Genomic DNA, 13,656 nt, shown 5'->3' with positions numbered 1-13,656 from the left:
TTCTTCTCATCCTCCTCTCCTCTCCTCTCCTCTCCTCTCCTCTCCTCTCCTTTCCTTTCCTTTCCTTTCCTTTCCTGTTTCCTTTCTCCTCGCCTTCTCCTCCTCCTCCTTCTCCTCTACTTTCCTTTCCTTTCCTCGCCTCGCTTTCTCCTCCTCCTCCTCCTCCTTTCCTCTCCTCTCCTCTCCTCTCCTCTCCTCTCCTCTCCTCTCCTCTCCTTCTCCTCTTCCTCTTCACTCCTCCTTCTCCTCTACTTCTCCTCTGTCTTGTCTCCTCTCCTCTCCTCTCCCATAGGTTTAGGGTTATGTGTCTCCTAATTTGAGGTGGTGTGTCCTCTCAGATTTGTCTGATGGCAGGAGTTGCTCTTGAGTTCACCACTGTAGTCTCTGTTTGATTGATGGACAGATATATTTATATTTCAAACATGTAAACCAACTGTTTTCTCCGACTGTCTCACCCAGCAGAGAAAACTGTCCCCCGTCAGCTCTCACATCCCTGCACAGCGACTATCTGACATACGTCCCTTTGTCTCCTCACCAGACGTCCATAACTTATAATGTTCTGCTTCAAAAGCTGTGAACGAAGTCAGCTGGCTAGTTATACTGAGGAAGCTAAGCTAAGCTAAGCTAAGAAAACACAAATGACAACAGCACAACTGAAATAAAACCCACCAACAGCAGCCGGGAGAAAAGAAACAGATTCCAGCGCTGTAACCGAGTGTCTCGGGGTCGTTTAGCTGGGCAGGTTTAATAAGAAATTAATAAATGAGACGTGAGGGACGTAACTTCTTTTCATTTTCTCTCCCACCTCGCTATCGCCAATAACTCTGAGGGGAGGCACTGCGTTTGAGCTCTCTGTTGGAGGTGGAGGCTTTTAAATCACAGTGTTGCAGCGGTACAGAGCTCATCAGTCGGGGACTGTCAGCTCTCCTCCCCCCGTTCTCTCATCTCGTCCTCGTCTTTCTGCTCGTTTCCTATCTTCTCTCTTTTGTTCCTCTCGCCTCTGTCTTTTCTCTGCTGCCCTTTTGTTTCCTTCCATCTAATCTAAGCGACAAAGAACAAGAAAGTCCAAGAAGCAGCACATGTGAGCTGACCACACACACAAACGCACACACACACACACACACACTTAGAAACACACACAAACACACTCTGGAAAGGTCGCCATCTCATCTTTTATCTCCTTCATTTGTCTCTTGGAAGCAAAATTTATTCTTTCCTGCTTGTAATCAAGATTGTGTGACTGCCTTTGTGTGTCTGCGTGTGTGTGCATGTGTGTGTGTGCATGTGTGTGTGTGTGCAAGAGAACACAGCTCATTAGGACACTGATGGCCTTATTGGAGACCTTGCGGCCAGCCTGCCGCTGCTTTATTAATAGACACTAGACACTTGATTAAAGGTTGTGTAGTTGTGTGTGTGTATGTGTGTGCGTCCACTGCAGCACAGATTACTGTTGGTGAGTCTGGACATAAGTGTGAGTGTGTGTATCGTCTCTTATCTGTGTGAGGTGTGTCTTTGTTGTGTGCGTCCTGCCTGTGTGCGAGCCACTTCCTGTCAGCAGATCCGTCTCTCCCGGTGCGTCTCGCTGGACCTAATGACTTTATTTTTACTCGGGGAGGATTAGAGGAGAAAAAAAAAAATGTTACCACATTTCTCCGATCTCACCCCGAGGCCGCCCGACACTTACTGCTCCTCAGACCTCCCGCCAACAGAGCGCTTCTTAGATAAGATGACTCACATGTCGAGGGAAACAAAAGCTCTGCTGGATGGATGTGGCGGCAGCAGGGCAGCTTAGGATCAACTTCAGAGCTGAGATAAGTGTGTGTGTGTGTGTGTGTGTGTGTGTGTGTGTGTGTGTGTGTGTGTGTGTGTGTGTGTGTGTGTGTGTGTGTGTGTGTGTGTGTGTGTGTGTGTGTGTGTGTGTGTGTGTGTGTGTGTGTGTGTGTGTGTGTGTGTGTGTGTGTGTGTGTGCGTGGAGGAATTACACATGAAGCTGTGTAGGTTGTCAGTCTGCAGCCTTGATTGTGATGCTGATGCTCTCAGTGGGTGTTTCCCCCCAGAAGAGGTGCTCCTCCTGACATCTGAGGGAAGAAGTGACGTGATGAACAGATGGCGCCGGCAGTTCTTTGTTTGTGTTTTGTCAGGCTTATATTCTGCAGTCACTGTGTTGTTGCTCTCTTTAATTGACAACACGACGAGATAATTCAGTGATATGTTAATGAGTCAGAATCGGTATTTGTGGAAAATGCTGGCAGGTGTTTGTTAGATCTCTCGCCGCGTTACTGATACTGGTCGACTTTGTGCTGTTCATGGATAAAAATAAATGCAAATAAAAAAATCATCTGTGTGTGTTTCAGTGAAGGTTCAGAAGTCGGACCACCCCCACTCCTGGGACCCCTGTGTGAACTACTGTCACCCTGCCAACTCCACCCTCCTCAACACAAGCGCCACCCTCAACAAGTCGTGGACGGCCTCAAACAATAACACCATCAACGACTACTGCAAGTGTAAGAACGTCAGACGCTGACGAGACGGACTCCTCCGTCACACTTACTTCTTTATTCATTTCTCAGTTCATATCCTCTTCAGCATCTTTCTGTTCACTCTCCTCTGTGCAGCTCTGGTATCAGCCAGCTTCTCTCCCGGTTCTACGACCACATCAGGCCCCAGCAGCCAGAGCTCCAGCACCTTGCCCCGGCCTACAGTTCCCATGAGTCCACGTAACTCGCTGCTCAAACGACGACAGAGGAAGAAAGAGCACAAAAGCTCCTGTGAGATTCATACATCTGTCTGTCTGTCTGTCTGTACAGTTATCAAATTATTCCCAAAGAGAAATGAATAATCAAAAAATCTGTCTCTTCTGTGTGTCTGTGTGTGTTCAGTGTCTCTAGCGTCCAGCTCCGTGGGTCCGGGTGGTCAGGTAGTTCATGTAGAGACCAGCGAGGTCATCTTAACCGGCGACCCGCTCAACGGCTTCGGCGTCCAGCTGCAGGGAGGAATATTCGCCACCGAAACGCTGTCCGCACCCCCGCTTATCAGATTCATAGAGCCGGACAGCTCTGCAGAGAGGTGAGCACACGCACGTTCAGCAAGAAAAAACTGAAATATGACAAGTAAACAACTGTGGAAGTTAAGAGTTGAAAAGTTAAAATATTGACCCAGGAAGTAATTAGTTTTTGTTTTGCTTTTAATTTTTTTTGTTGTTGTTTTAATAAACTAATAGGCAATTTAAATTCAAAGTAGGCATCTTATTTAATCAGGCTATTTTTTTTGTGTGTGGGAGTGTGTGTGTGTGTGTGTGTGTGTGTGTGTGTGTGTGTGTGAGTGTGTGTGTGTGTGGGAGTGTGTGTGTGTGTGAGTGAGACCGGTGTTGTGTATTAACAGCTCTGCTCTGTGTGACTTGTGGGTGTATGAACATTTTTAAGCATTTAATATATATATGTGGGGTTTTCAAGTCTCGACATGCAAGTGTGTGTGTGTGTGTGTGTGTGTGTGTGTGTGTGTGTGTGGTCACACTCCCCTGTGGGCGTGTGTCTTTAGTGTTACTTTAATTCATGCGTATGTGTTCACAACTTCATTTAAGTCACTGTATGAATTCTCATTAGTATATGCATTTTCTGTGCATGTGTGTGTGTGTGTGTGTCTGTGTCTGTGTGTGTGGGTGTGTGTGTGTGTGTGTGTATGTGTGTGTGTGTGTGTCTGATGTTCCTGTTGTATTAACAGCTTCTCTAAGTGCTGGGTGTGATTCTGCACCCTGAGGCCACACTCCCTTCTCCATTAGCGCCCACGCTAACAACACTAATTAGCTTAGCTTCCCCCCTCGCCCACGCTGGAAGAATCGATAAGTAGCTTCCTTTTTCCAGCTTGACAGGCTGAATCCAAATAAATGCTTTCACACCACTCTGGATTACACTTAACCACAACTTACAGCCTTTAACACCAAAAGTCTTGTCGGGCGCGGACGTCCTCTTCCCTCCCGCGTCAGTGCTGCTGGAAGGTTTCTGTGACTGTTGTTATAAATATTGTCACCTACAAATACGTGTTTTAAAAAGAAAAGTGAGCGTAACTTTAATTAGATGAATCTCTGTAAAATATTCAGAACCTGAACACCTCATTATGCAGCTATTGCTGCTAATTTCATTCAGCTCATTAGCCTCAGAATGAAAATGTCACAGTGCAATATAACCATGCTGGCAGTGAGCAGCTTCACATCATGCCTGTAGTTGTTATGTTCACAAAGAAAACACCAGAAAGTCTCTGTGGGACATCTTAAAGCCCATCGTAATACCAAACACACATTTTCCTTTTAGTGTCAGCACTGCAAGAGATATTTTTCTTTTTGCTGAATCCACAGGAACAGGTTAACAATTAAGAACTGGCTATAGATGATGCTTCAACGAGTTTACAGTTTCTCGTAGCAATGTACAGCTAAAGCAAGAGGTTGTGTAAACTCAGGGGAAAGAAGGGAGGAGTGAAGAGCATTTTAAATACTCAACAAAAGAAAGAATGGGGAAAAAAAGACCGAATGAAACAGAAGAAAGAAATAAACACAGATATTAACTGTAAAGTCATAAACAACAGAGGTGACAGTGAGACAGAGGTGATGGTGTCGGCAGGTCATTTAACCCTCTGGAGGAAATATAAACTGCGTGTGTGTGTGTGTGACATATAAGTGACTGCATGAAGGTGAGGCCAAGTTAAAGTGAGACAAATCACTTCATCGTCTCGTGTCAGGAGTCTCTTTGGTGCAGAAGGGAATAACTAATGTTCTAATGTTGACCTTTGACCCTTTACCTGTTCAAAAGACAAGTTACTGCAGTTAAAATCACACAGTGTTTAACAGTGCAGACTGAGGTGGAGCATAAATTATGGTATGTTCCACTGTGCAGTAATCTTTCTGCTAGAAAAAAGCTAAAAGCTCGGACAAAGATGACGATGAGAGAACTCCGAGCGCAGCGACGAGGCAGAAACTGTGATATTCTGGGTACCTGATGCTCGAAGTAGCGCCGCGCTACTGTTGAACACCTTCACTCGTTACATGAGGAGTAACGGCACATGTCGATGGCAAGTGAAAAGTAAATTTAATTAACAGTAACAGACATTAAAAATTGCATTACCAGGCGCCACAGTTGGAACGGGAGCATAGAGATGTTGGTCACCAGGAAACAAAAAGGATCTAGAAATGTTCTGGGTAAACCAAGTACTATAATTCATGAGACTATTTTTGTTACATTCATAACATTTAGCAAACTGAATTTCATGTTGTGTTCTGTTGTTGTCTGGGACGTTATTTGTCCTGGAGCGTTTTGTTTTATAGATGCTGTAAGCAAAAACTCTGCTGTATTATTGCTCCGCTGTTGGATTAATAGTCAGTGGCTCATTTTAAAAGCTGGTAATTAGCATTGCTGCTTTCAAGATGACTTGGCTTTTTCTTACTCTAAAAGTTGTCAGCGTTGTGCCGAGGACTCGGGGCACGGGGAGGCAATTGCTCCCCTGGTGCCCCAGTGTTGGAATCAAAGTCACCTCTCGGACGCCTGTCTGGTAGATAAAACATGACGAAGTGCCCTCGAGGCTGCCCCGCATTTTAGACGATCAGTTAATTGTATGATTCATCAGTTTGATTTTGACGGATGTTGGCAGGTGGTTGCAGTTTTACAGATGTGAGCTTTGTTACATGCTCAAGAAAAGTCAAACGTAGCGTGCCTCGGCTCACTGCCCACCTGTAAAAAGAAAATCAGTGACTTGAAATGCACTTTCCAAGTAACATTTGAGGGGCTTCACTTCCAAAACTGAAAAAGGCGGGGAGAAAAGACTTTATATACCCTTTTTGTTGCCAAGGTATTTACATGATTCATTACTTAACAGTTGGCGCTAATGTGCTTAAATCTCCTTCCAGCACTGATTTAATGCAGTGAGGAGCAGGTTTGGGGTCTTCCAGATGGTGAATATGTTTGAAAACACAAATCTTTAATATCCAAACAGCAGCATTGAAAGCTACAGTAGCTAAAAAATGATGTGGCACAGTGGGGAGTCTGAGGCTCCTTCTGGTGTCATCCGTCTTTGTAAAAATGAATTAAAAGGGAAAATAAAACACATCCCTGGCAGGAGGCTGATGATTAGTACACCTACATGCTTGAATTTTTCTTTTCCCCTTCGGGAGCGTTTAAACCCCGGAGGGTGATCACATCTAAATAGGCACAGAGAATAGCTACATGATCACGTCTTATTTCAGGCGATGTGAAGTGACAGTGGGCAACACTGGTGCACACTCGAGGAAAAAAGTGTCTGGATGTTTGCTCGTCTGCTTTGTGGAACCACTGCGGATCATTCAGACTGAAATAAGTGGAGAATCTCAGGACTTCCTCATTGAACGCCTCCATCAATGACTTCATAAACCCCGACGAAGAAGATTTTAGCTTTGATAAAACCAAATCTTAACCTCAAAACTGATCATAGCTCACTTAGAGAAGAAACCAAAACTCCCAAGTTTCATTGCAGGAATCAACCTCAGAATCAACCATGAACCTGCATTCTTTCTCATGGCCAGCAGGGGGCGACTGCACTGTAGTCCACTTGTATGTAAGCTTATGAAAAGAAAGATCCAACTTCTCACTTGATTTATTACCTCAGTAAACAGTTTCCAAATGATTTTTTTGGTCTCGGTCACTAGTTTCAAATCTTCTTCAACACAGCACGATGTTCATTTTTTTAAATGTTGGTCCCATTTAGAGTAAAATAGGTGAGAAAGCAGGTTACCTGGCTACCTTGTGATTGACAAGTCACTGCCACTGCATGTCCTCAGGTTCCCAATCAGATCCGATCAGGATTTTCTCCCCAGCTCCAAATGTGGTCACTTCTAGCTCCACAAAAAAAAAACGAGATGGCAACATTGTCATAAGCGGTTGTCCGAAGAGTAATGTAAAGTAAATATCCAGTGTTTCCAATCTCTCTGACATCACCGTGGTAACCTCTGTTGTAGGTGTGGCCTGCTGCAGGTCGGAGACCGCCTGCTGTCAATCAACGGGATCCCCACGGAAGACGGGACACTAGAGGAGGCCAATCAGCTGCTCCGAGACGCGGCGCTGACCAATAAGGTCACGCTGGAGATCGAGTTCGATGTGGCAGGTTTGTGACGTTAATGCAAAGTTTGCCACGTTCTCATGTTTCTGCAGTAATCAGCTGCCGTACTGCTCTCTGGTGTAAAAGTCTGAATATCAACAGGTGTCAGACACCCGTTAAGGTTTTTGAGAATAAAATGTGACTGTGACACTCTGTACAATCGCCAGTTTTGTTCCAGTATTAACAAATGGACACATTTGCACGGACAGGATGAACCGGTCAAACTGTGCCGCTAAGAGCTTCAGACTCACTGCGGGCAGGATAATTACGGCTCTTCACTGCAGGGCACGCTCCCATCTGCATGCTTTTAACCCCATGAACATGTAACAACCACGCTGACACCCCACGAGTTCAGAGCTGTGTGTTGCCGGCCTTCATCCTGATTTCTGTGTTGAAAACAGGTCACATGCTGCTGCATTCTGATACAGGCTTTTGAAACTCGCACAGATTTTGCTCCGTCCAAGATTTTTTAAAAGGTGAAATAGATCAGATGTTATTGTATTTGTCAGGAAGTGTTTATTATTTAAATATGGCAGTATTATATATAAAGAACTCGGCAGCTGTCTAATATTTCGAACAGAAAAGGGGGCAGCATGTCAACAGAGTCACTGCTAACTATAGCTGCTGTTAGCTATTTAGCTCAGTTGGTCAAGTGCCGCTTGAACAGGGGCTTTTGACTGGTCAGGACAGGGCTAGCTGGTTAGCATGCTAACTTCAGTAGCTAGCGCTGCAACACAATACGTAGACGTCATGGTGTTTGCTATAATGCTAAAAAAAATGCTATTTTAACAATCTGTTGGCAATTCTGGTTATTTTTTTCAATGTTTTTGGACTAAAACTCGAACATGTTGCAGCTTTAACAGGCGGGAACAGTCAGAGGGAGGTGTCTGCTGTTTTTCAGTATTTTTTGCTTCATACATTTTTAATGATCTGAGAGAAAACTTGGCACAACTTGTTGTTCAGTTCAAAAAAGGTCCCTTATAGAGGTTTCTTGTAAACAGTCAAGTCAAGTTTAACATCAGTGATATTCACTAGTTTTCACTGTGTGTCCTTGAGCTCCAGCAAACGTGTTGAACGTACCGCCTCATAAAACATTTGCAGCACTGAATTTTTAACTATTTTGAATCATGCATAGTTTATATCAGTGTTTACCCGTTTCCAGTCATTGCAGCATATCTAGATGTGTTACCACCACCTGTAGATCAGTGGAATAGTGTGTCAGTCGTGTGGCAGGACGGTCTGTTGCATCAGACTGTGCTTGCACAAGATAAACATTGAAAAAAGGCTCCAAAGCACAACTAGAGGTCGAAACCACACAGGAAAGCTTTAAAAGTGAGAAATCTTGACTCAGAGGAGGCTCCTCCAACAGTTTCTGACTATAGGTTTGCATCCAGCTTTTAAATTTAGCTATTTTTTCACCGAGAGATTAGAAAAAGTTCAGCCATGGGAACGTCTCTCGTAGTACAGCGGCTTTATCCATTCAGTAAGACACAGTGAGGGCCTGTTAAAGACATAGTTAAGGACAGAGTCAACAACAATGAACTTCTATAAAAATCAATACATCTGTATTGATTTGATCCATATTCAATAGTTTAGTTTTGAACAAACTATTAAAATCAAACTATTTGCCTTATGACCACTCTGTGAGACACTAGGATTTGATTTCACTTGATTTCAGCAGTGTAGTACGTTCTGTTTTTAATTGTCTTTCACAATGTTGCATCATTTAATGAGTTATTATAGCAAGAAAATAAATGAAATTAGCATTTACACTACAAACAGAGAGAAATGATTATCTTGCCCTGTCATTAACCCCAGACGTCGACGCAGCCGTCGTCCCGGGAGTAACATCTTAATAACTTATCAGCCTCTTTTTGTAGCAGTCAGGAAGGAAACTGTTCATTAAATTGAATCGCTTTGATACACATTGAAATCTGACTGATGGACGGCCATTGTTGCAAATCTTTCCATTGCATTTCCAATTTTTTGCCATCGTCGGTCAGATTATCTCGAGTCTTTCTGCTCAGCTCTGGAGGAAAGAAATGAAATGTTCCGCGGAGTCGGTGAGCAGATAAAAGCTTCGTGGTGAAGTGATGAGCTGATCCAAAAAACGGCTTGTTCAAAAAGTCTTAAGTGCTTGCTCTGCTCTCGACTCGCGCCCCGCCATGTTTACGCCTGGATGTAGAGTTGTGTTACTGGTGGAATTATTGTTATGACTCATGCAGGCGAACAGCGAGGATGTGAAGTCGCTGTTTGCCCCCCGGAGGAGAGCAATTCAGAGGAGATAAGAGAGCAAGAGCTAAATGTCTTGTAATTACAAATGTTAAGCGGGATGAAAAGAATTATTTGTTGCTTTTTTTTTTATATATATATATATATATATATATATAAATGGCTTTTCTGCATGTGTTTAACACTGAGTGTGTGTGTGTGTGTGTGTTACACAGAGTCAGTGGTGCCTAGCAGCGGTACTTTCCACGTCAAACTGCCGAAGAAAAGAGGAGTGGAGCTGGGGCTCACCATCAGTGGTACGAACACTCAAACGTCGTCCGTATGATCTACTTTTTGTTTTTACACGGCTGCTGGCAGCATGTGTAAATGTCAGGAGACCACACACACACACACACACACACACACACAAGCAGACACATGCAGTTCTCAGGGTCACTGCAGCCTCCAGGAAACATAAACATTGTTTATATTGTTTAAAATCTAAGGCCAAAAGTATGTGGACAGCAGCCATGTACATCTGTAAATTTTAGTCCCAGTCTGTTTTTCATAGTTCGCTCCAGGGATGCAACAGATTGAGATTTATACGGTGCGGCTACTATCCCAGATAATATCACAACTTCACAGCATCATGGTAAAACTTCTTTATTATTATCAGTTACAATTAACTTCCAAGGTGTGAAAACATATTTAACTAATACTAATGTGGTAGAATTCAGTAGTGTAGATAAGCAGATGTACACGGTGCGATATCCGTCAACTTTAATACCACCGCACACCAACAGTATATCACTGCAACCCCAGTTGGATCATTGCAATTAAAGCAAAATTTCAATAGTAAAGCACACAATGATAATCCCACACAGTACTGCTCTTCCAATTTTGTGCCAACTCTAGTGAAAGCCCAGTCCATAAATAATTACAGTAGATTTCCCGGGAATGGTGCCAGTATGAATAATGGTAATGTCTGTTTCTGCACAACACGGATCTGTTGAAACTTCACATTTCTTTATGTTACAGCTTTATGTTTCTGTGCTAGTGGTCTGGTTAGGTTTAGGCACAACAGCCACCTGGTTAGGTTTAGGAAAAGGTCATGTTTGGGCCAAAAATGCCTGGTTCTGTTTCCCTGTCCTGGCATCTTGTCAAAAATACCCAGTGGTTTCACACCTACAAATGTTAAAACACCAAGACCACCACCATCCTCTCCTACCGATATGGAAGTCTGCTCATATACATGTAATTTGAATGTTATCTGACACATAAAATGTTGAGATTGTACACGTGACACATAGAAAGGTACATAGAAGGTATCGGTGTTTTGCAGAATAATAAAATGCCAACATTTTATTCTGCCGACTGGGCTGAGGATGGATCCGAAAAGCCTGCACAGAGCCGTGACCTCAACCTCATCACCAGTCAGGCCATATCACCCACTGACAGCGCCATTTTTCGTTTAAATCCCTTTTAGCTAAATGGCAGCGAATCCCTGCAGCCAGGTCGCAAAATGTTGTGGAGCATCTTCCCAGAAAAGAGTCGGCTGTTACAGCAGCAGATTATGGACAGTGACATCACTGATAATCACATGTGGCTGTCATGTTCGGTGTCCACATAGTTTTGGCCCTGTAGTGTTTGCAACCATGGTGCAAATATCAAAAGTCACGTAAAACCGGTGGATTTTAAAAGATACTGGCTCCATTCTGTAACTGTTCTTCTAGTAAAGGAGTCATTGTGTTGAGTGATGAAGTTATTAATCACCTGCTTCACTGTAAAGCTGCTGTTCCTGTCCAGAGAGTGATTAACACACACTTCAGTCAGACCGACCTGCACTCAATGTTTAATTACTGTTAGTCTGGACTGTGTGTATGCTGCAGTGTGCCTGTAGTATCACACTGTGTTATTGTAAGCAGCATGAGCTCAGTGGCAGGTGGACTGTTGAGCCTGGAACATATTTAAATATTTGGAGTAAAGACGTATAAATACTTTGGTAAGTATTACAAATGGACAATTGTTCAACAGACTCCTCAGACTGAGTTGGTGTCCGACATCTGAGAGTTTTCAGTTTGACTCTGTGGTGTCAGGCTGCACTGTGGCCGTCTCTGAGGCTGAGGATGGTGCAATGGCGCCATCTTCTGACTGTGAAGTGAAGTGTTCACAGCTGAAGGTTAAGAGAAGGATCAACAACATTAGCTGATTTGACACAAATTCACCAGCACACTTGGACATTTTTGCTCCCGATAACCTGGAAGAAAGATTAAATGAACAATTTAATTTCTTTGCCGTTGCTGTCAGAACATTGTCAGCCTCAGTCGAAGTGTCTGTTCAAGAATATTCAGCTCATGTTGTGTGTAATTTCTTGAAGTTTTTCATTTAAAAAACAATTTATTATGGATTCAACTTCCTACCCTCCATTGTCGTAATAATAAAAGCTTCAGTTTTTCATGTTTTTAAAGTGTTTATCATCATTATTGTTATTAATATTGTTAGTAGTAGTAATAGTAACTCTTGTATTTGACAGTAATGTTGAATATACGTACTTTGTTGGATGTTGCGGCTGCTAAGTGTGATGTCATCTCCCTCTACAGCCAGTAAGAAGCAAGGAGAGCCCCTCATCATCTCTGACATCAAGAAGGGCAGCATGGCCCACAGGTAAAAAGTATTTTCTATTATTTACTCCTGCAGTTCCAACTCATGTTTTCTCACGCCTGATTATGTATAATTACAAGTTCCTCCTCATATTGAGCAACGTCTCCATCCCAATTTTGTGTCTCCGTCTCTTTCTTTTCCTTCTCTCGTGCAGAACAGGAACGTTGGAGCCTGGTGATAAGCTGCTGGCCATCGACAACATCAGACTGGAGAACTGCTCCAGAGACGACGCGGAGCAGATCCTGCAGCAGTGTGAGGAACTGGTCAAACTAAAGATACGCAAGGACGAGGACAACTCAGGTATGCGTGTGCACGTGCATACGATACAGATGAATCTGTGGATGTTGGTTCAGTAAACGTAATAAGCTAATTTTCTGCAGGTGTCAGTTGAAGGAGATGCAGTAGCAGTGACCGACCACTGGGTGGTGCTGTTGTCCACAGTTTAAAGCTATACAAGTGTAAATCCAGGATGAAACAATAACAGCTATACATAACAACATAAATAACAAAGAAACATTTTGGGGAGAAAATGTGCAGGGAAAAGGTTCCTGCTGATGTAGAGGTCTAACACGTGTAGCCTGATTTCCTGAGTCTTAATCCAGCAAAGGCCCCTCGTGCACAGTCACTTTATGACATGTTACTCACAGCCACCATCTTGGATTTGTGTGATTCGACGTGTTAATTAAACAAATGGATGCATCCAAGTTGTTGCTGAGACATGTCGCCCTGTTCCACTGGGTTTTTAATGTGGTGTAATCACACACACACACACACACACACACACACACACACACACACACCAACACAGAAAATGATTGTATAATCATGCTAGATTATGACTCAGAGGGTATATTCACATGCACACAGGCAGACACACACACATACACACAAAATGCATTCATGCTACATGATGACAAGGCAGTCTTCTCCTTGGTTACCATGGAAACTGTGTCTTCCTCACCAGTGTTGTCTTGACAAGAGTTTTGACCTACTTCTGGAATCGAATGTGTTTGTGTTTTTGTGTGTGTGTGTGTGTGTGTGTGTTGGCATTTCAAATAAACAGGTAACGTAATGCAGTATCACCTACAGAACTGAGGTGTTTCAGAGACGGTGTGTGTGTGTGTGCATGTCAGATGAGCAGCACACATCAGGCGGTATCATCTACTCCTTGGATTAGAAACATTAGAACAACACGTGCGTGTCTGTGTGTGTCTGTGTGTGTGTATCAGATGAGCAGGAGACGTCAGGCAGCATCATCTACACAGTGGAGCTGAAGCGGTACGGAGGCCCTCTGGGTATCACCATCTCAGGCACCGAGGAGCCTTTTGACCCCATCACTATATCCGGCCTCACCAAGAGAGGCCTGGCCGAGAGGTACGCGCTCGCTCGCACGCAACCGGCACATACTCAGATGCACACGGGTCATCGTTTCTTAGGAATCGAGGTTGTCGGTTTGAGTCCTGGAAACAATGAGAGAGTGCAGTGCAGCTGGAGAGTTTTGGATGGCTCTCACATATTTCACATATTTTAATATTTTGCACACAAATTGAGTCCAAAAATCAATTGACTATAAACGGTTTAGATGTTTTCACTGGCAACAGGAAGAATTAAATTAAACACAGCCGATCTGAAAATGATTTATGAGAAAGAAAATGCACTAAATGTGAT

At 43.5% G+C, this 13,656-nt stretch overlaps 1 protein-coding gene across 8 annotated transcripts in view; it reads left to right on the top strand.

The window, feature by feature from the left end:
* Positions 1-13,656, top strand: part of LOC311254208 (glutamate receptor-interacting protein 2-like) — a 280,081-nt gene that overhangs the window by 250,690 nt on the left and 15,735 nt on the right. For all 8 annotated transcript variants that reach the window (XM_084347848.1, XM_084347844.1, XM_084347842.1 and 5 more), the window contains exons 10-17: positions 2,355-2,504; positions 2,616-2,768; positions 2,880-3,066; positions 6,977-7,122; positions 9,564-9,644; positions 11,928-11,991; positions 12,143-12,288; positions 13,218-13,362. In XM_084347848.1, the coding sequence (XP_084203974.1) occupies positions 2,355-2,504; positions 2,616-2,768; positions 2,880-3,066; positions 6,977-7,122; positions 9,564-9,644; positions 11,928-11,991; positions 12,143-12,288; positions 13,218-13,362 (1,072 nt within the window). The remainder of the gene's footprint in view (positions 1-2,354; positions 2,505-2,615; positions 2,769-2,879; positions 3,067-6,976; positions 7,123-9,563; positions 9,645-11,927; positions 11,992-12,142; positions 12,289-13,217; positions 13,363-13,656) is intronic.

This window comes from Pagrus pagrus, assembly GCF_965226575.1.
Source record: "Pagrus pagrus genome assembly, chromosome: 3".
In the NCBI taxonomy this organism is placed as follows: Eukaryota; Metazoa; Chordata; class Actinopteri; order Spariformes; family Sparidae; genus Pagrus; species Pagrus pagrus.
Note: the sequence above shows the minus strand (reverse complement) of the source record. Positions and strands in the feature narration are given on the sequence as shown.